Source organism: Lutra lutra, chromosome 18, assembly GCF_902655055.1.
Source record: "Lutra lutra chromosome 18, mLutLut1.2, whole genome shotgun sequence".
In the NCBI taxonomy this organism is placed as follows: Eukaryota; Metazoa; Chordata; class Mammalia; order Carnivora; family Mustelidae; genus Lutra; species Lutra lutra.
In genome coordinates, this window is record NC_062295.1 from 3,000,233 (window position 1) to 3,022,925 (window position 22,693).

The 22,693-nt window shown below is 48.5% G+C and overlaps 1 protein-coding gene across 2 annotated transcripts in view; it reads right to left on the reverse strand.

Annotated features, from left to right (window-relative positions):
- CREBBP (CREB binding protein) overlaps window positions 1-22,693 on the reverse strand; it is a 125,798-nt gene that overhangs the window by 9,871 nt on the left and 93,234 nt on the right. For both annotated transcript variants that reach the window (XM_047714596.1, XM_047714595.1), the window contains 10 exons: window positions 21,288-21,467; window positions 20,188-20,377; window positions 16,690-16,808; window positions 15,409-15,648; window positions 14,872-14,960; window positions 9,377-9,457; window positions 7,826-7,882; window positions 4,926-5,003; window positions 4,553-4,620; window positions 251-401 (listed from right to left, as the gene is read on the reverse strand). In XM_047714596.1, the coding sequence (XP_047570552.1) occupies window positions 251-401; window positions 4,553-4,620; window positions 4,926-5,003; window positions 7,826-7,882; window positions 9,377-9,457; window positions 14,872-14,960; window positions 15,409-15,648; window positions 16,690-16,808; window positions 20,188-20,377; window positions 21,288-21,467 (1,253 nt within the window). The remainder of the gene's footprint in view (window positions 1-250; window positions 402-4,552; window positions 4,621-4,925; window positions 5,004-7,825; window positions 7,883-9,376; window positions 9,458-14,871; window positions 14,961-15,408; window positions 15,649-16,689; window positions 16,809-20,187; window positions 20,378-21,287; window positions 21,468-22,693) is intronic.

Genomic DNA, 22,693 nt, shown 5'->3' on the forward strand with positions numbered 1-22,693 from the left:
GACTGACTAGACCATACCCGCTGAAAAACCTTTAAATTATACAAACTCTAAGCTTATTTTTTTAGTACTCTCTACACCCAATGCAGGGCGCGAACTCCCAATCCCAAGATTAAGAGTCACATGTGCTACTTTTCAGGTATCCTGAATTACACAAACTCTAAAGACTTGCCAGAAAGTGGGGCTCTGGCTAACCAGGGACGGGACCCCTCAAACTGTGTGTTACAAAATAGCACAACATGTGCACACAAACCGTGACTTCATCCCGGGCTTGACCTCCACAGTCTTGTCTGAGCTGGCCACCACACGGACAAAGACCTCCCCGGCTTCAGGATGATTCTGTCGCCGCAAAAACTTGTTGACTCGGTCTTCCAGGTGGTTGCCCAATCGTGTGGTCTGTAGTCCTGGAAAGTCCAGAACAAGCAGGTGAGGGGGCTTTGGATGGGCTATGAAAAAGGTGGCTAAGGTCACAGGACCCACCCTTCCCATAGGGCAGTTTTATTTCCTTTTTTTTTTAAAGATTTTTTTTTTTTTTTTTTTGAGACAGGGAGGGAGGGGGAGAGAGAGCGCAAGCACACACGGGGGAAAAGAGGGAGAAGACGACTTCCCACCGAGCAGGGAGCCCGATGTGGGGCTCAATCCTAGGACCCTGGGATCATGACCTGAGCTAAAGGCAGCCGCTTAACTAACTGAGCCACCCAGGCGCCCCTAGTGCAGTCTGATATTCTAAGGATTAGTGTTTTCAAAATCCAGAAGGGCCCAGCTTGTCCCACAAGGTGAGCATGTAAGGGAAAGGTGACTGTAATCTCCAGGTGCTCCACACAGTGACGATTGCGGTCATTTAAACGCCTACATATTTCCACCTTTTTTTTTTTTTTAGTTTCAAGAGCAGAAAAGCCATGAAGGCAGACAAAGGGCTATGGGGTAAAGTAGAAGGAGCAGACACAGAGGCCTCACTGAGACCACCTCCTGCCTCCCATGCCTTGGCCCTGAAGAGGCCTTTATCTAGCCCGGGCGCCCCCACGTGGCTGCTCGGTGTCACAGCTGTGCCCGCAGCCAGAATCCACCCTGGAGAAACTCTGCTTTCCTTGGAGGGCAGGGCTGCTCTAGCCCTCCCATCCAGCTCACAGGATCCCCCCCAACCCCACCCGCCCCCGCCCCTAGCGTTGCGAGCCCCTCCCAGGCAGCAGCTCACACGGTATCAGAACCCAGTTCAGCCCTGAACCCCCTCCACACCCTCCCTCTCCTGGGGATGTGCCAGGTGTGGCCACCATGACAGGACTTTTCCAACAAGCCATCCCCAGATAAAACACTGGTCACAGCAAAAAACTCTTTGCACAAAGGGAAAAAGGCTAGAAGAAAAAGCCACAGAAGGTTAACAGTGATTATTTACAGATACGGGATTTCAAAGATATTTTCTTCTTTATATTTATTGACTTTTAAATATTTACTACATGGATAACAAGTATTTTCAAAAAGCTATTTGGGATTTCCTAAGATTCCTTAATGAGGCCAGGAACTACCTGGAAAATTTAGACTTTCTAAATTCTACTTTTCTGTAATTAATCTATCAATAGTGGAGATTTTTTAGGAATTAAGTTATACCTGCACACAAGTGATTTTAAAAAGAAAACACTACACAAAGATAAAATAAAAACCCCACAGGAAAATAAAAACTTGAAAAGCTGTAAAATGGAGGGGAAAGTGGATTTGTGACAGATTTCACACCTGGATGAAGGCATGCCCTCCATGAAGCCGTGTCAGCTACACTGAGCGCTGTGGCTGTGACGGCCACCCCGGGAAACAGCAGAAGGGGCCCATGGGCCGTCCCATCTACCCAAGCAGCAGGCCATGGAGGAGACCCTCACGTTCTCACCCCCACGGGTCCCCCTCATGCCACTGCTGAGGGAGTCTGGCTCCCCTCATGATGTGGTTTCTGATCCAGAAAGGCTGGACCCAACTAAGAAGGGCCACCCTGCCGTGGTCCAGGAACTCTCCTTCCCATGTCAACACAGAACCCGATACACAGTGATTTCCAAGTAGCAAATGGAAAAATAAACCTTTAAAATTAGGTCTTTAGGGGCGCCTGGGTGGCTCAGTGGGTTGAAGCCTCTGCCTTCGGCTCAGGTCATGATCCCAGGGTCCTGGGATCGAGCCCCACATCGGGCTCTCTGCTCTGCGGGGAGCCTGCTTCCTCCTCTCTCTCTCTGCCTGCCTCTCTGCCTACTTCTGATCTCTGTCAAAAAATTAAATAATATCTTTAAAAAAAATATATTAGGTCTTTACTTTTTTCTGCAAATAACTTGAATTACCTGCACTTAAAAAAAAAAAAAAAAAAAGGAGCACTTGTACATGAGACCATGTATGACAATCTTATAGGCACCAAACTGAGCGCTGTGACAGTGCTGAGGGCTAGAGAGGTGCCCTCTGGGGCCCCGAGAAGAGCAGATGCTCAGAGGTGCGAATGGAAGGGGTGCGGTGGCTCCTCTGGCAGAGGAGATGCCGGTGCAGAGGCGTCCTCGCACAATGATTTCGGGGGCATCGTGCCCCGGTGTGTGACACACACAGCTCTGCCTCGTTCTGCCATGCTTTCCAATTTTCCCGAGGGCCAGCCGCTCGCTCTCCCATCCGTGGCTGCTCCTCACACTGCAAGGGCTGTCCTCGCACACCCCTCACATGCACAAACAGCTTTGTGGGACACGCGCGTGCAAGCGTAATCACGGAGTCAGACAGTGAACACTGGATCGCAGTCCTCCTTCCTCCCCAGGCTTTCTTCGTGCGCTTTCACCCACAGCATGTGACAGGGCCTTTTCTGTTCCTTTACACAATCACATCCTTCGGCCTTCTGCTTGCCAACACCGGGGCTGCCCCATCTCCAGGGAGGCTTCTCACAACGCAACACAGGGACTCGGATGCAGAAATATCGCTAGTGGTTCCCCTTCTCTCTCCACCCGGCTGGGCTGCGCAGGGCATCAGGCAGAGAAGGGTGGAGGCTGGGAGGGGAGATGGTCAGTTGTCGACCGTCCTTCACCCACTGGCCAGCAGCATGGCACCGGTGCAGATGCGAACGAGGCAGCCCGTCCTTTGTGGCCTACAGACTCTCGCAAAGGCTGTGCCCACATATCCACAACGAACGTCGCTGGGTGGCCGGACGTCCAAGGTTCTCTTCTGTCCGTGAGTGCCGTCCATCTTCAACCCCAGGGCTCCCGTCGTAGACCTACTCTTGGGTTCTTCTGCCCCCGTCCGCTACCAGCTGCAACTGCTATCCGACCCAGGCCTGGCTCTGCTGGCTACTGTGTTCTAGGCACGAGGCTCTGGCCCAGAAAAGTGTTGCTAGCGTGGTGACTGCTTTAGTGATCTCACTCCGAATGGACTCTCTAAAGCAGGGGCTCTCAGTGGGAGCAACTCCGCCCCCCAGGGGACATCTGGCAATGTCTGGAGATATCGTGTGACATTCTGAAGGTCACCGCTCATGGGAGTAGGGGTCATGTCACTGGCATTTAGTGGGTAGCAGCCAAAGATGCTCTTAATATCCTACAAAGTGTAGGATAGACCCCAAAGAATTATCTGCCCCTGAATGTCCATGGTGGCTCAGCTGAGAAACCCTGCTCTGAAGAGAAATATTGTAACGGTCTATGAGTTCATCGGTATTTCAAAAAATTTTACAAGAGTGAGATTAGGTTATAGGATAACTGTGGATTTTGGTAAAGACAATCTGTCCCTAAATTAGCAACGACCTGGAAGCCCACAGAGTGGCTTCCTCCTTGCTTGCTCCCTCTCTTCTCCTCCCCCTGGTGTGGGATCTCTCTCCAAGCCCGTCTCGCCCAACTCCCTGCTGGGGAGGGCGACAGCTACAGGGAGCACCAGGCAAGCGAGCTGTAAAGGCTCCACGGCAGGCGGCGATCTTACTCGGGTTCACTGTGAGCTTAGCAGAGGACAGCTCAGGGACGTCACACTGTGGAAGGTGGCCCCTAGCCCTCGAGAGCCAGTTGAAGACGATCTCATATTGTACACTTCTGAAAAGAATGCTATCTCTGAAAGCATCAAGACTACCCTGGAAGAGTTCCCCGGAGTAGCACGAGGGTGCTCTCTGCTGTGTGGGGACACTGGTAGCCACGCACGCAAATCCTCGTGCACACTGGGCTGAGCATGCTGGTCATGACAGGACGGACGTGGGTGTGTGTGTGTGTGTGTGTGTGTGTGTGTGTGTGTGTGTGTTTTTGCGGGGAGGGGTCTTTTTTCTGAGCTACTTGAAAAGGACCTGCTGACAAATTTTCTCTCTCCGCATTTAAAGTTAAATATTTTATATGAGCTTTCTGAACTTTCATTTAAAACATGAAGTGACCATAAAGCTAGTTTTCATGTAAAGATCACGCCCAGGGACTCCATGGAGGGTAAGAGCAGACAAGTACGAAGTGTGGAAAACGAACTCCAGTACAGAGCCTCAGACAAGGGAGCCCAAGAGCTGCCCACAGAGCAGAGCCGCAGAAAGACGGGGAAGGGGGACAAGCCCCTCACAGGCAGACACGGAGACAGAAGCCCTCCCACAACTTACTCTTAGCACTGAACTTGTTTTCTTTCCGAGTTCTGCCAGTTTTCTTCAAACAGTTGTCACACACAAAGCTGCAAAAAAAAGAAAGGGTGTGATCAGAGTGTAACACAGTCCACGCTTCCGAACCAGCGACAGGCAGCTCAAAGCGCTTTGCTGGCGTCGTTATTTACAAGTGAAGAGGCAGCCTGTTTTGAGCCTAAAGTCCCCAAAGCAGGCAGATGTTTGCGACCTAAATAAACTGAGAACCGGCTGCCACCCGGCTTCTGGCTTCTGCCCGGAGCCCTTGCTGGTCCCGGCAGGACCCCTTGGCTCCCAGGCTGGGCAGGGAGGCTTTCCCTTCCCCAGGATCACAGGAAATCACCAGGGAATGACTCACCCTGAAGGCCAAATGATGTCATAGTGCAGAACACAAATCTGGTGCATCTTGCGGCCACACTCCTTGCAATCGACAAAGCTGGAAGGCAAAGAGAGCGCTCCAGCACACGGCAGAGCAACGCGAGGGGGCGGTCTGTGCCGCGTCCGCACGCCGCCCTCCGGACCCCTCTCTATCATCTGTGGCTTTAATGCTGCTGCAGCCTGATTCAGCCACATTTTACTTTATTTTTCCCTCTAGAGTCAGCTATACACCCAACGTGGGACTCAAACTCGCAAATCCAAGAGCCAGTTGCACCGGTACGATACTTTCCATGAGAAAGTGGACTTGCTCCATTTCTCTGCACAAACGCCCATCCCTCACTTCTCCTCATCTCCCTGCAGCCAGAAATGAAACTTTACTTTCAAAAACTAGTGTGACAGAGGCGTAATTCACAGGCCAGTATTTCTGACGTGAGGCACCTTTTCAAGACCAATGCTTGCTCTAGGTGACCACGTATGCCCAAAGTGCCTCAAGAAACAGAACAATGCTTCCGGTGTCACAAACACCTGCTCTTAGCCAAGGCGCAGGACGCATCTGCTCGGAGTCAGCTACGAAGGTGGGAAGCACCAAGCTGACTGGTCAATGCTGGCCTTTACTCACGTAAGTCCTGGTAAGCCCCCCATGCTGCTCACGCTCTGTCACAGCTCCCACCCCGCCTCACCTGCCCTTGTCACCTCATTTGGAAATCTTAGTTGCCAACATGTGTGGATGTCAAAACCTATTTTTTCTGCCACTCTCTTAACCACCACCACAACTTATGCCTCGAGCAAGGCTCCAGGAACTAGAAAGTACCGTACTTCCCGCAACTCTGCTGGGTTCTGGCTCCTATCAGACTCTCAGCACTGCCCTGAGTTCTGGGCCCCCACCTTTCCACTGTTTCTGCTGAGCAAGCCTTCAACCACAGATCCAGCCTAACCACAGTACCCCCCCCCCAGGACCCCCCAGCGGCTTCTGTTCCCATTTGGTCAGGAGAGAGAAAGGACACGTATGTGCAAAGAGTGCACCCCAGCAGCACCACTGCCAAATTCACCGTCCTGCTAGCTCTGTCTGGCAATCCTGTGTTGTCGCCACCTTCCCATCCCCGCCCCATACGGGGGCTGCTCCGCCCCACACTGTGCTGCTCCCTCTGCTGCTGCCTCACCCCAACCGGCTGCTTCTCGGAAAGCTCGGCGGTGGAGCTCATGCTCCACGTTAAGAACTCAAAGGGTGCCCCCTCCCCTTCTGAGAACACGCGACTCTCAACTCTTTCCTCCTATGCCAGGGAAAAGAACTTTCAAAAAAAAAGTTCTAGACCCAACATTATCAATTTTGAATTTCCCCGCCCCCGACTAATACTAACCAAGTGGCTGGCTGCCACGCCTGCGTTTCCCGTCCCAGGAGCACCATCTCGCCTACACTGGCCCTTTCCTCCTCCCATGGTGCGGCTTCTTGTAACAGGAGGCCCTTCTCTGTTTAGGTCAAGCTTCCACTTCCTACTTCCTGCCCGAGTTGTTGCTCTGAGTTTCCTAACTACTTTCCCAACTAGAAATCAAAGTCATTTCCTCGCCTGGTAAATCCACCTCACAGATCCAGGATGATCTTTACCTAAGGGAAACCAACAAAGTCCCTCAAAGCCTCCCCAGCACATTCAGGAAGAAAGGTACAGGTCGACGAACACTCTAAGTGGCCCTTCACCCAGGGCCCCTGCTTGCTCGCCCCTTGGGGCTCCACCCATGCTCCCGACCCACCAAGCCCTCGAGCTGACCTGCAGTATCATCAAACATCCTGCGTTCGTTCGTTTTTTTTGTGCTGAGAATGCTCTGCCCTCCCCTCCCCAACCTGCTGCCAGACGAGTGTCCCCTTCCACAGGATGCCACTCAGCACAAGCCAGGGCCCTCCGTCTCTGGAGCATCTGTGTGTGCTGTGATCTCATCTGTGTACTTCCTACTGTCAGCACCTAGTATTTTAAGGTACTGATTCTGAAACTGAAGTCAAACTGTAAAGCTACGCAGGGGGACATTACGTGAACTGGGACACGGGACAACGATCAGAGACCATCCACTGGTCATGAACGATCTGGGTGGAGCCTGGAGCCCCCGCAGGGAGTGTGCCCTCCCTACCACGGGGCACTGCTGCTGGGAAACCCTAAGTGAGCTCCCAGGAGGAAAGCTCAGTTTCAAAATGAGGCCCTGGCCCTCCACTCCCGCAGCCTGTCTTCCCAGAGCTGGGTGTCAGGGACAGAGGGAAGGACGAGCTGTTTCTCGGCACTCACGCTTCCAGTGGCGCTGGAGCCTGTGCTCACCCCTCCAGAACACAGATGGGCACTGATACACACTGGGTGCTCTCAGGGTTTGGCTTCGGGGATCTGGAGGAACCGCCGTATGGAGACAGCTCTGTGGCCTCGTTACGGACGATCGCAAAGTAAACCTGGCAAATGAGGCGCCCTCACCGATGCCTGTTCCTGATCTTTCAAGAGTCGCTCCTAAGAGATTTTCTTTCTGAAATTTCCCTGTAAGTGAGATGAGCTACTCCGCCTAATCTTCCTACTTTTAGTCTCTGAAGAGTCACGCTGAACACTAAACGGCTTCAGTAACAATGGCGACCAGCTTCCCAGAGAGGTTCTGACACAACCAGAACCTCCACCTCGTCTTATCAAGGTTTAAATTCAGTAGCTGGAGAACACACTACAGGGACATACGTGTTTGGTTTGAGTCAAATAAGAATCCATATCGGAAATAACTTAGTCATAAAAAAAAATCCCACCCAGGGCAACATATTTCCAGTGTTCCAACAGCGCCTTCTCCCGCAGCCCAGTCACAAGGAGGGAGTTTCCTGATCAGAAATTAAAATCCTAAAGTCAAAAGAAATCACGGTCTACTCACGGTTCAGGATCTAAGGTATCATTTTTCTTCTTTTCAAACTGATCCTTTGAAATTGTCCTTGTTTAAAAGAAAAGGAAAAAGAGAAACGTGAATTAATTAAAATTCATCTGTTGAGTCTGAAATACATGGTCTGTGGGGTATTATTTTGTAACTAGTTTTTCAAATAAAAAGTAAATAATGGTCAGCTGAAATCTCAAGTAGAATAACGACAGCATGAACGCACACAATCTCTCTCCACAGAAAGCACCACCATCTGTTTTTCTCTATCTGCCTTGGGATATTTCCTTCCAACTACCACCAGCACGTATTCTGAGATCCAAACCAATATATTTTCAATCAAATCTGTATGGTGAATGGTTCCTGGATCTGATGGACAATTGGTGTAATCAATTCTTCTAACTGTAACGAATCAGATAACACGAGATCAGCATCTACGAGGGAGTATTTTATTTATTCTTAGAGGACCAAGGACCTGGTTTCTAAACTGTCCTCTTGTTACGATCAGTGTACATAGAAATTATTTCTGATTCACAGAACTGTATAATCCAATGATCAATCACATAATTGGACCAAAAAACTAAGATTATAAGGGATATAAAAATAAATTAAATACATAGAATTTCAGGCATTTCAGTTTATGTGCCTCCTTGAGTGGCTACGGTTCGTTCTGCTTTTGGGGCAAGTAAACGTGAAGGCCAGAGACCATGTCCGAGACTGCTGGAAGCTGCTCCGGTGGGAGGGCCCTCCTGTCTGTAGGGACAGTCCCACCAGCAGACATCCCAGCAGGCCAGGGATCACGGCAGAGCCAGGAGCAAAGTGACAACCACAAAACGCCGGCAGTCCTAGGCAGACATGGTGGCTGGCAGGTCTTTGGTGTCTCAAGCAAATAAAGGACTTGACCATTCAACCGGTGGACGTGCTCTTTCTGGCCACAGTCTGACCATGTGCCCACTCAAAGGTGAACTCAGTGAAGGAATGAATGAATCAACTCAAGCGTGGGCAGGCCGGAGCCAGTGAGCAAGAGCCACCGCTCCAGCAAGGGAGGAGCCATGTTTCCACTCCCAGGCCTCGCTGTCTGTGTTCTACGACAGGCTCTGTGGCGGATGGGACGGAGGCTTCACTGGAAGACGGAATGAAGGCTGCAGATGGGGTATGCACACAAGATTCGTTTCTCGCTCTTGCCAGTTCTGTCAAAAGGGAGGATCTGCTTTCTGAGGTGTAACTGAAAATCTGTAACTTCCCCCAACAGAGGAGGACCACCGCTAGGAAAAGGCAAGTGTTTCATAGGCAGACATGGAGCAAGGTCGAGAGAGACCAGAGAACCGTGGTGGGGGCTCCAGCATCATGGTCTCGGAAGGAGGGAAAATATGGAGGTGGTCCTGGTGTTGAGCTAAACAGCTACCTTCCAACGTGTGCATGTGGGCGTAGCGAGTTCGAGAAAATACACCACGCGCAAGTCAGAACAGCGGAGGCGCTTCCCTTTTAATCATGGGCAGGAGGGAAAAAACAATTACGAGTCAACCCCGAGAAAAATGACAGGATGGTACTTACGTCTGGGGCTGTGAAGGGTCGTCACCCAGGGTAACATTCTCCCCCTGGATCTCTGTGAAACACTTCTCACAGAAATGATACCTGTCAGCAAGAAGGCCATACTTGGGTGAACTGGTCCATCATAACACACAGCCACCCAAGCAACGAAGCCACCAATCAGAGCAGGGCAGATCACCACGACGAAGGGGGGGCGTTGTTGGTTGATTGATGGGTCAGTGAGGACAATGGAAGGAACAGGGGCAGGTGGGGAAGGGCAGGATTAGAGAACAGGGAAGGGAACAGATAGCACAGACAGAGAGGTAAGACGCAAACACCGAGACAACACAGAGCAGAAAGCCAAGGCAAAGCTTGATTAGCATTCGGTCTCACTGCACACATCACAGGCCATCATCGCTAACAACGGCTGGGCTCGGGCCAGCTCCGAGATGCAAACGTTTTCAAGGAGTTGTTAATACTAGAATTGCAAGGAGCCTCAATTTAGGAGTTTGATTTTTGTTATTACTTAGAGAAAATCAAATATAACTCCAGGGTTTGAGATGGAAAAAAATTCACTTTTGAATAAAATATCTGACAAAGGCCTTAAAAAAGCAATTATTTTTCAAAACAGCAAATTTATGCTTGACAGCAATTCACAGATTTTATTTGTGGTAGTAAGCCAGATCTTTAAGGTACTAAAAATGTTGAGCACACAGAACGGGTTTTAATTTTTTCTTGTTATTTTTCCATGTTAATCACTTAGTTAATTGGGTTATAATACAAATGAAACCAAATCCATATTCTAGACAAACATTTAACAGAAATGCAGTCGGGGTCAAAGACTTTCCAGCCATTTATCAGTACGAATGTACAGGAAAAAAAAAGCTGAGATATATTGTATGAATAATACAATATATGTAAATCCACGAACAATCTTAAAGACTTTTAAAATTCAATTCTAAGCTTTGGTTTAAACTTTTTGGTAATGGGACCAATCGTTCACCAAACTGAGATCCTTAGTGATTAACTGCTCTGACTTGGTGACAATCCAAGTTAAGCAAATTTAGAGAGTTGATCTTTAAAGCACAATCTGCATTTGAGAAATTATCCATCACCCCAATTTCTGGAAAGAGAACATGGAGCCTGGGCTCAAAGTATCAAATACGAACAACGAAAAACTATTAAATGTTTGGAAAGGACACGCATGAGAAACCAACAAAAACGCAGGCTGATGCCGCGTACAACAAGACGGGCGCACAGGCATGCTGCAGAACAAGCCGGACGGAGGTGAATTACACGAGCGGAGAGGAGTGTAAGGTAGTGGCAGCAGCACAATCAAATGCGGTTTTAGTGCTCAAAACTAAGTCTACAAGATGCCACGAGGATTAGTGTTAGACACTGGGACGAGACCCGGAGCGCCGCGCTGCACGGACACCCGCAGGGCACGCGGCAGCTCGCAGGCTCACTCACGCACGCGCACACACGGCTGCAAAGGACGGAGGCTCAGGCCTGCCCGGCCGTCTGTCTCCGTTACTGCTCAGGTCAGTCCCCCTCAAGGTCTAATTCTAGTCTGAGTTAAACACACTGAGCATTTGTCTGCTGTACTTCTCTGACTAAACACAGAGTCCGTTAAAAGCACGAAAGTTTAGAGCATGCACCCATCTCAAAATGATCTGATCTTTTAGCTCGTGGAGGAGGAACACAACAGATTCACTGTGGGTAGCAACTGGGTTAATGCAAGTTTCTTCTGGGACCAGGTTATTGGGGATGATTCAAACAATGAATTCTGCCAAGATTAAAAACTCTGACCAGGAACAGATAAATCCTGCTATTTAAAAATATCTGTATCTAGACATTTTTCTCCTGAATCAACGGGCTATTTGCTATTTTGTAAATATTCATGTGTAGCCTTGAAATTATGTAGTAAAAAGAATTTCCAGGTGCAGGAGGGCATGACCATCACTGGCACGAAAGAATTAAAAATACAGAAACCATAAACCAAATCAGGGGTGACCACGGCAATATACACAAGAGACATCCCCCTCAACACCAAGTGTCTCCCTTTTGAAAATAAAACTTGGACTTAAATGTTCCAATTCATTTTATGACCAAACGTATAGCCACTGCAGGTGAGCGAAAAGCTGAACTCACCTGGAAACGAAATCACTACGATAATTACACGGGAGGCAAAAAAAGGCTTTAAAATCCTGGACAAACTCAGCTTTTATTTGAGTAGGATATCAAGGCCAGGAACATCCAGGAAACAAGAATCGTAAGCCCACCATTTTCTGTGGCGGAAACCGACCCAGAACGGAACACTGATGGCTCGAGGGCAGGCCTTGCAACTGTGGAAGCCCACGTTCTCCGGGTGTAACTAGCTCTCTTCTGCAGAGAGCCTCAGGGTCAGGAAGTGGGAGGCACGGAGAGAACTAAGCCGCTCTAGTACCACTCTAGTGCTTGTCCCACATCAAGCAGAGACATGGGAGAATCCAAACTTCTGGGGTCTGAGAGGGGGTGGGGAAGCCCCAGGCCTCCCTGCAGCGCCCTCCTGAGAGGTGTCGACGGTCTGGAGAAGGGGCACAGCCACCCACTGGTCAAGTCTGCTGAAACTGCCTTGGCAATCAGTGGGGGGACAGACAGGAATGCCAGACTGCCCCCACGTGATTACCTAGTCCAAACTTTATTCACCATAAAGATACAGAATGGTTCAGAAAGTCACTTTCCAATCTTAAGAGCCTTGCTGACATCAGCCTTGTGTGGAGGAAGCGACGGGATGAATACGGACTTGCAAAGGAGAAGCACTTCACATAATCCGATGGTGATGACGTGCGCCTGGTGCCTGAAGTTAACACAGTGTAACTGCACAGCTGGTCTCTAAGGGTAACTTCATGTATGGAGTAAATTTTCAAATGCAGATTGTTTTAAGTACCATGTCACTATATACTAATAACTGGGATAGCTAAAGATAGCATCTGGAAAATCTACAAAGCAGTTTTCCCAATGTGAGTTACTTTCAAATTTTCAAAGCATGGAAACAAGTGAAAATATACTCATATGCTAGTATTAAGTTTCACTTGTTCAAATGGTCTGTAGGACTTTCTCTTGTTCGAAATGCCCAAACAGTTTAGGACTGTAAGTGCCAAAACAGGTACTCCTAAGAACACCGGTGCTCCCAAGCAGTCACAGATGTGAACAGAGGTGTAAGCCATTAGGATGATCCTCGTAGTGAGGCCACTGCTTTCTTAGCACCACGACCTGCTCATCTTGCCAAGTACGGTGTTCTGCGAAGCGCGCCTTATAAGATTCTGCTAAGGAGCAGTATCCCTCCACTTTAAAAACGTACCATTAATAGAAAAGAACTCCTTTGTTTATGTCTCTACTTGTAAGGAAAATATATTACTTTTGTTGAATAAAGATAAAATTCTACGCAAAACTAAAGCTGGACATTTCAGAGCTTTCAAAACAACCCTGTGTTTGCACTCCATGCATAACCCTCTGTCAGAGAGTAGCCGTGTGGCCTGATCCTATCAGCTCTATTTAAAGTAACTGCTCTCCACTTAAAAATGGCCAAAATCTGTGTTAATCAGCAAAGGCGGGGTCTCAACAGACCTGGGCACAGTGAAAAGGCCCCAAAACTTAAGAAATGGCCGCAAACAACCTGCTGCCTGCTCTTCCCTCTAGACCCAAACTGCGCCGGGCGTCCAGCAGCGCTCCTGAAACACCGGGATTAAAATCTGTCCTCTTGAAGTTTCTGAACTTTATTTTACTCGGCCCATAAAAGTTCCCAAAGTGAATTCCTGTTTGTTATTTCATGGAAACTGGCAACTAAGGTTGTCAGGGAACGTGTCACACTTGATACGTTACGGGATGTGTGGGACGACACGGGGCTAAAATTCACTGGTGGGGCCAGAACCCCCAGAACAGCACATGTTACTACAGGAGCGACTCGATCATGAAGGACTGTGGTATTATTTTAAATGCTCCCATCAACAGAAGGGACACTATGATAGGAACTAAGTTTCAGGCACAGGGGCACAGACCACATTCCCGTACCCCCAGAACTAGCACCGGCATCTCACGCTGCCACGGGGCCAGGACAAGTGGGCTGGGCAGGGCTTGGAAATCTTTCCTTGAGACACTTTTAAGTCAATGGTTCTTTCCCTCTCTCTGGTTTTTTTAAGATTTTTTATTTTTTATTATTTATTTATTTATTTGACAGCGAGAGAGAGAGATCACAAGCAGGCAGAGAGGCAGGCAGAGAGAGAGGAGGAAGCAGGCCTCCTGCTGAGCAGAGAGCCCGATGTGGGGCTCGATCCCAGGACCCTGAGATCATGTCTCTCTGGTTTTTTTAAGTAGGATTTTGATGGCAGTTACTGTCATAAATATGATTAGATTATTTTTTAAATGCAAGTACTTTAAAAGTGTAATCAGAAGACAAATATTTCAAAACTCCAAATTATTTAGGCCTATGAACATACCTCTGGACCAAAAAAAAAAAGGCCCTTTACTTGACTTCCTCAAAATGAGGACATGTGCATGTAACCACTATAAGCGCACAAGATCAAGTTATAAAAACATCAAACCCTAATGCTGACATTTAATCATTGAACCTAAAGAGGAAGCAGAGGCACAAAGCGGCACCTTGGTCACATACATTTCACTGCCTGTTCCTAACATGGAGGCAAAGCGACTGAATGTGCCCAGACTGACCACCTGTGCCTCCAGGCACGATGTCCTCACGCTCTGGCAACATGGAGCCACTTGGAGCAACAGATACAACTAAACTTGATTTTCAACCCCACCCCACCCCACCCCGCCACCAAACTGTGGGGGTCGTTTCTGTATGGCAAATGAGCAACAGAAAATATTACTTTCATGCTCTTCTGCTTAAGACAGGAGATTCAGTCATCTCTACATTTCAAGAAAATGGCAAAGATTTCTCGAGGACACCTCCCACTCATAAAACCCTGAGACGGCCATCCTGTGACGGGAGTTCATGTGGAACTCAACAAGAACACTCATTCTGCGTTGTGCTATTAAAAAAAATTCTCTAAGTCTAAAGCTTTAAGTACTTTTTTAGATAAATTACCATTAATTCAAGCCTTCCATCAGACTGTCCAGGCCAAGTTATCTGGGCAAATACTTACATGTAAATAAAGTAGTAAATACAATGTATCCACTTTACTAAGATCTTCAAAAAGGTAAGTCAACCTTGACTAGAATCATCTCCAGACTCTTACGTGGTTACGTTTTTGGAAGGACCACAGCTGAAGAATGAATGCTCCTGATTCAAGTGGTACAGTGAGCAGTTTCGAGCTTAAATTTTTAAACTGTAAAAGCGTGCTTTAAAGTTAAGAGGCAGTGGGCCTATCCGAGTGACTAAGCCGCTCTGAAACTGTGGCCCATTTCATTAGAACTTTGGAAAAGAAATAATGTACCCAGGCTACAATCAGATGAACACACCTTGCCCTAGGACGTTCCTTGTGTCCTGTAACTCGGGACACTGGCTCGGTGCTTACCTATTCTGATAGCTGTAGTAGGCAGCGTCACGAGGAATTGTGCACAGCTGCTTCCCGTAGCAGCACAAAGTCTGTGGGGAAAACTCATACTGCAAAAACAAAGGAGAAAATACTAAAAATATATCCCAGCTACTGTCACATCATGTTCTAGTTCACTACAGAGAAGTCAGATTCAGCTGGTAAAATATCTGTTAGTACACGGTATAGTTTTCTAACAATCTTCACAGCTATTCAGAGATATTTCTGGATTCGATGTGACAGAATCAGTTGCCAAGGACACTTATTACAGGTGGATAACTGGACGCAGGGGCAGCCAAAGGCATAACCCAAGGTCTCCCCCAGTAAGCACCTCTAGCTTCGATCATCCGTTACACGGCCTCAGGCAATCAACTGTCTTTCCAAAAGCCTAGACCCCATCTGGGTCCTTACCAGCACACAGGTATGGCTAAAATGTTGAGTCTATCATGTCACCAGTAATACCCTCTCTGGCTGGATTAACCAGGGAAGTTCACTTTCCAGAAAAAGTTTAAACTGTACCTTGCGTCCACAGCAATATCCAAGGGACTGCATGACGGGGTCAATCTCTTGCTCGAAGACCTCTGCAAGTTTACTGCAGAACTTATAGACCCGGGACGTCTTACGGTTATAGAGCCAGGCGTTGTTGAACATAAGCCAGACGTCATCCACGTACTGCCAGGGCTCTTGGTACTGCCCTGTATCCAGCTTCCGCTTGATGGTGGAAAGGTCCATGGGATTCTTCACAATGTCAAAATAATCCTTAAAGACAAAACAGTCTCAGTCTAGGGGATGCCCTAAGTACCAAAGCCAGCCTTGTGGGGCAGCTTTACCTTAAAAACAAAATAGAAATAATCAGCCCAGAACAACTTCCATTTTTTTTTTTTTTTAAAGATTTTATTTATTTATTTGACAGACAGAGATCACAAGTAGGCAGAGAGGCAGGCAGAGAGAGAGAGGTGGAGGGAGGCTCCCTGCAGAGCAGAGAGCCCAATGCGGGGCTCGATCCCAGGACACTGGGATCATGACCTGAGCTGAAGGCAGAGGCTTAACCCACTGAGCCACCCAGGCGCCCCACAACTTCCATTTTTAATAGTAATAAATGGGAACTGAAGAGAAAACAGTCTCTGACCTTCCTCTGCTTTTATTATCTATTGTAACTAGGATCATCAAGTGTGACCAAATGATTTCAAAGGCAAAGTTAAGGGCAAAATAGCATCAATATATTATTTAATAAAAGAATGAGTTAAAAAGATGTTTTTTAATATACAATTTTAAAAATATGCATTTTAATCCACTGAATTAAAATGGTAAGCACATTTATCAGACATATTTTTCTAGAGATTTACTCTTGGTCCTGGCAAACAAGAAGAAATTCCAAGACAAACACAAGAACAGAAACAAAAATAGTGACACTGCTCAACGGAAACCTGTGGGGTCGCCATGGCCCTTTACAGACGCCCCGGAGATCCCAGAATGAGGCCCACGTGCTTTCTAACTGGTGTCTGCTGGTTCTTCAAACCCCCCTTTCAGACAAAGGCTCACACGAAGCCTCAGATAGACGGCGCGGCTATGGAGGCCAAGTGCTAAGGCAAGCGGGCAGCCACCCCAGCCACGGACCCCTAGGGCTGACAAAAAGGTGGGGAAACACATGTTCCAACCAATGAGACAAAGGTTTATTACTGCTTTGACAGAGAAGTATTTTTTTCTAGGAGAAAAATCTTCAAAACCCAATTTTCAGAGATAAAACATGGATATTCTCAGGATCACTGGTAAGGCTTTCTTTTCACTGTGTTAACTTACCGGAATTCCTAGGAGCTGGGGGTCTACAGGCTGCCGGAAAGGTAGGGACTCCGGGTCCTGTCGATACAGCGCTTCGAGCGTTGGCATAAGAGCCTGGCGTAACTCCTCCGGCTTGAAGACTACGGTCAGAAAACATCGGGAAGTGACACTGCTTACGAGGGATTTGGACCCCTCGACCACCACATTTCAGATGGAAGCCTGGGCAGCTTCCAGAAGGCCCCGATCACCTCCATCCCACTGCCCCCCTGGCCGTGCAGCTCCCAAGGGTCCTCAATTCACCGCAGAGGCCTTGGGCATTCTCAAGCTGCGACCCAGGGCCTCTGACAGCGCTGGAACAGTAGGGCTGGGAAACTGCTTCTACGTCAGCAGGCTACATGCCGCACGGACAGGTCTGCTTGTCCAGTAACGGGTTTCTGACATTACAACTGCGTTGGAACAGAAAATGAAGCTAATTCCCAAATCTGCTTCTTTGATCCAACGGGTGGTAACAAAGCCATTTCACTGGAAGGGGGCCTTTCTCCCTCTGGTGAAATTTGTCTATTCCTGGACGAAGTAAACTCAGACACCTGGGACAAACGGTTTTGTATTACAACCTCACAAATGGACATAGTAACAGAGAAACAAAACCAAGTATTTCCCCCAAAACTTCTTGAATCATTCCCTCCACCGCGCAGCCACTCCATTTCCCACTATACTTCTTTGTCCCCAGTGCAAGGATAAACACAGGCTGCCAGCCAAATACATTCGCGACGACACATTCATACAAAACCCAAGCAGCTTTACTGGCCGGGGGAAACGTGTGGAACCTCTGAAGGCGAGAGGCAGGTCAGCGCACGGCCCTTGTGTTCCCTGCATCCCGCTTTGGAGCTGGGACCACTGGGGGCCGGTGAACATATGGGCCCCACGGGAGCCTCACGAAACACATACACATCCTGCCCTCAGCGAGCAACTTTTCTTCTATTCTGTTTCTACAGTAATGGAGTAGCATTTCCTTTGAATAACTCTTTCTGAGAAAATAACTCTTTAATCAATAGCTTTTTCTTTCTTCTTAGTTCCGGGTCAGCAAACTTGGACCCACTGGCTCAAGCTGGCCAGCCACCTGCCTCTGCACAGCTTGTGAGCTATGATTGGTTTCTGTGGTGCTTCATGGTTGGGGAAAAAAGAATATTTCATGATACATGAAATCACATGTTAGTCTCCAAAATCAAGGTTTGTCAGGAGGCAGTTATGCGCCTTTGCTCCCAGACTGTCTGCTTTCACACCGCCAAACAGAGGAGCTGCCCTCGAGACCTCCTGGCGCACGGAGCCCGATGGGAGCGAGCCGAGCCTGCTGCAGGCCCACTTTCTCCCAGCAGCCATCTCCCACGAGGCTCACCATGGTCAGTCGCTCGTTACGCACTACATGTTTGCTGAAAACACCTATGCCGAGGAAAAAGGAGCTCCTAACCGTCTTTAGGCACCGGCCTGTTGGAAAATCACATCCTCAGTCACACTCACCCTCACCCTATTTCAAGGGCTCAGGAGCTACACACGGCTGGGGACAACCACGGAGAGCACAGACACGTGACATTCCTGTCCTCACACCAAGTCCTAGCACTGCTCCAGGCTCTTTCTTGGGTCTGTGCCATCAATCAAGTTTATTTCCATACATAAAATGACTTTCATGATAACACTAGGCCATCATTCGCCTGGTGTATGGGGATGACGTTGGCACCAATGGGCCAAAGGAACCACGAAGAAAGTCACTCACGCCGCAGCACAACATGGGCAGCGGCACCAAGGCCGCCTCAGCTGTCACCGTGCTCTCAAGCCCTGGCTATGTGTCCGGATATCGCGCGATCACAAGGGAAGCTGCCACCGGGCAGCCCGGCTGCATGCACTGGCGGTCCTGTGAGGAAGCGCTCGAGCATGCACAGTGAGCGGACACGGCTGCCTTCCTGCACGGAGCACGTGAGACTGGGAAGGACGGTCAGACCAGCTACGGTTCTTCAGAGCCGGGCACATGGCAGACATTTCCCCAAGAAGGAACACAGTGGGCCAGTTACACCAAGGACAAGTGACAGTATTTGTTGCCAGTGATAAAGTTTGGACTTATATTAAAATTTGAATTTGGAGAACTTGTATCTGTTACATGAGTTTGACCGCTTCCCCAAATTTCCAAGACTTTCTTGAGGAGATTCACAGTGATATTAATCAGTGTGGTTTTTAAAAATATTGTACAGTGAAGTGTGGTGACATCTGGAAAATCTGTGTAACTCATGAGCCAAACTCCAAGATGACCGAAGGATTATGTTATTTAAAGAAAAAAAAAATCACCCAAGGGCAAAAGACTCATTCACAGCACAAAAGAGACAAATGGGCTCTCACATCACCGGGCATGAAAAGCTCAGAGCTATGCATCCAGACTTCACACTGAAACTAACCTTCAGGAAGCTTGTACTTGTTGAGTTTGGGTGTAGTATTAAAAAAAGAACACTACAATTACCTGAAAAGGCTCTTACTCTTTCTTTTATCAGCCACCTATCTGCCGGGGCAGGGTTGTCTTCAGGGACATGAACCAAACAACAGGGCACCAGAGAGACAGCAGGGGCAGCAGGAGAATTCAGCCACATTTGCCGTAATCTCCAAGATGTAAAATTGTAAAAACAAAAACAAAAACCCATCACTACTCTAAGTATGTTTGTTGTGGGGAACTCACTTTTCATAAAAACGTGTGGTTCGTGGATGCCATGTAACAGATTAAATGACTGTCCTAAAAATTTCTACTACAGTCAATAGTGACAGATAATCCACACGAACAAAAACTCTGAGGTCCTCAATTTTTAGGAGCATAAACAGGTCTGAGACCAAAAACTTGAAAGCTTCTGCAGGTTTTCCCTCCCAGTGGCAAAACTATACAGTATTAGCCACTCACAGTTCTCTGCTGGCTTTCCCAAATGTGCCACAAGCAGCCCTTAACTTCCTGAGCCACATCCCCGATTTGCAAGGGTCACCTAACGACGTTCTGACACCTGGTCGACCTCCTTACGTTGGACCTCTAATGGGTTCCCCTCCAATCCCCCCTGCAAGGGAGCCCCTTCACTTACCTGTGGCCCACCCCCCGCACAAGGCTGCTGGGTCCTACCGCCCGGCCACTCCCCATGGCACACAGGCTCCATCTCGAACACCGTGCAGGCGTGGCGAGCACAGAAAGCCCAAGCTCCTGGGGAGCACAAGGACTCAGGTGCAACCTCTACTCTGGCCCCACAGCCAACGACAGCGCAGAGGAGAGACTTGCTCCTGGGCTGCCCCTCAGAGCCATGGCTCATTTCTCATTCCTGCCGTCAACCCTGCGAGCCCTTGGGCCAGAGTCTAGCTCACTGCCATCATTTCTGAAGAGGTACAACTTGGGGAATGGCAGGCAGGAAAGATAAAAGCTTTAGCATTTAGCCTGCAGTGTGAGATCACAACACGATGGAAAAGCAGCACAGCTGAAAAGTTTAAGGGAAGACGACCTACTTTTTTTGCGTGGCTGTGAAGGAGACGTTGACTGAGAGGCAGCCCCATTAGCGTTGTTCTCTTCTTCCTCTTTAGCTTCTACTTTGACTTCCGGTTTCTTCTCGTCCACTTCCATGGGTTCTGATTTCTGTTCCGTTGTGTCTGTTTCTTCTTTAACTTGAGAAGATCCTTGTAGATCCTCCTCCATCATCTTGAGAAAAACAGAATTATAGACAATGTATGACCATCAAAGATCTCTACTCTTAACTCAGCCTTGCTGGAGGTCTCCCTACAACCTGTTGGGCTCGTCACACGGTCCACCCCTTCATCTCCCCGAGGGAGGAACAAGGCATCTGGGGCCGGCTGACTTGCCTGAACACAGCGCCACTGAAGTCAGAGTCCTGATCTACAGATCGCACCTGCTACAGTGCTTGAAGGCCCTGCACATGTACACCTCACCACCTGCTCAGTAGTTTCACGTATAGGTATGCAAAGTTTCAAACAAGAACCTCCCTGAAAATCAGGGAAAAACCGAATTGCTCAGGGGGACAGGCAGCTGAAGTAAACAAGGTAAAGGAGGTATGTGAGGCAGCAAGGAGGAGTGGGGACTCGGGCAAACTGGAACGTCCCAGCCCCAGCCGAAGGTCCCCCCAGAACACTGCCACAGGAGCGCAAGCGGAGTGCTTACGGAGCTTCTCATTTTCAAAGAAAAGCCAGAAATTCTGAGTTTCATTTGTAATTCCTCGTTTTTAAAAAATATTGTGTGGGCCAAACACCACATGTCTGTGGGGCCGCATCCAGGTTTCAACTCTTGCCACAGGTTCATCAGTGAACGAGCACACCCCTGTGCAGTTGTGCGGTCTAACTGCACAACAACTTAGGAAAAGTTTCTGGATGATTCATTTAAAATATAAACAAGTACTCTTATTTCTGGCAAAATAAAGGAAAACCCATACCTAATACCTAAAAATAACCCCTCTATTTTCACCCTATATCCTCTGAACCCACCATCAAATGAATATTAAAGCACAAAGCAGCGTCACCCACGGAGAAGCCTTAGGACACTTCAGGTGACCCCTGCGCAGGCTGCGCACCTGCTCACGCCCTGGGACGGCACCTACCGCAGAGCCTGGCTCCCCCTTGGATTCACTGGCGTCAGGCTCAGTGTCCTCGGTCTTGACCTCTGCCTTCACTTCCAGCATTGGTACATCGGGTCCTGGCTGCTGGGAGCTGGTTTCCGCACTGGCCACCGAGGAAGGAGTGGGGACCCTGTTATCGATGCTGGCTGCGGCCTGGGAAAGCTGTGAGAAACCAGAATTATTTACTTCCATTAACAAGACGACAGAAATGCTGCCGAACTCCACAGGGCACCCAACACAGTTTCAGGGTGACACTGCTCACCACCACCCTAACAGACACCCGTCTCTGAGGTAGCTAAGAACAGGATTTCAAACAGGGCCCCAGAGGAGGTCAACATCGCACAGAAACACAAAGACCTGCCGACCAAGAATGCAGAGGGAGAAGAGCCGGGCTTCCCATTTTCTGATATAAGATTATTTTCTGGAAGTTTCTACCTAAGTCACAGAACCTATTTTAAAATTAATTCCTTCTAATAAGGCCATTAAAGTTTATCGTAAAAGACTAAACTGCAGATCCTGAAGTGCACAGGTAGGAAGGGGGATGTAGTGCCTACAGGGACTGAGAACGTGTCATCAGCCTGCTCCAACCGCAGGGCCGATGCTGGTGGTGGTGGAGAAGGAGTGCGCAAACATCAAAGCAGGGAACCACCACAAGAATTCTCAATTTTCAAAGTCTCACTCACTGTTGTTTTTGTTTTTGTTTTAAGATTTTATTTACCCATTTTAGAGAGAGAGTACCAAGTGGATTCGCTGAGTCGGAGGGGAGGGGTGGGGGGCGAAAGGGGGAGGGAAAAGGATAAGCACACTCTGTCCCAAGTTCAGAGCCAGACACGGGGGTCGATCCCACAACCCTGAGATCATGACACAAGCCGAAACCAAAAGTCGGACGCTCAACAGACTGAGCCACCCAGGCACCCCTGCCTCATAGAGTTCTAATTGAGGTAAACAAAGGGAATATAAAATTACAATGGAAACTTATTTAAAAATAAGAAATATAAAATAAGGATTAAATAATAAACACACTCCCTGTGAAGAAATACATAAAGCAATGTTATCTTCGGGGTACTGTTAAGATCTATTTTGATATTTTATAAACAAACATTCTCAGTCCCTAAGAATAAAGCTAACGTATTTCGGGGGAAGGGTGGTTTCTAAGTCAGACTGTTATGAAAACGGATGTGATGATTTCAGTGGTAACTGGGGCAGGGGCGTGGGCAGGGGTGTGTGGGGTGGCGAGTGGGCAGCCTACAGCTGGGCCCTGCCAACAAGTAGGTCCACGGAGGACTGGGCAGACATGAGCCACAGGAAGTGCTGACCTGGGTCTGCCATTCTGTCCTGAGAAGAACAGGCTCCAGGTCTGAAAACAAGGCTGACAGGCAAAGTCAAAG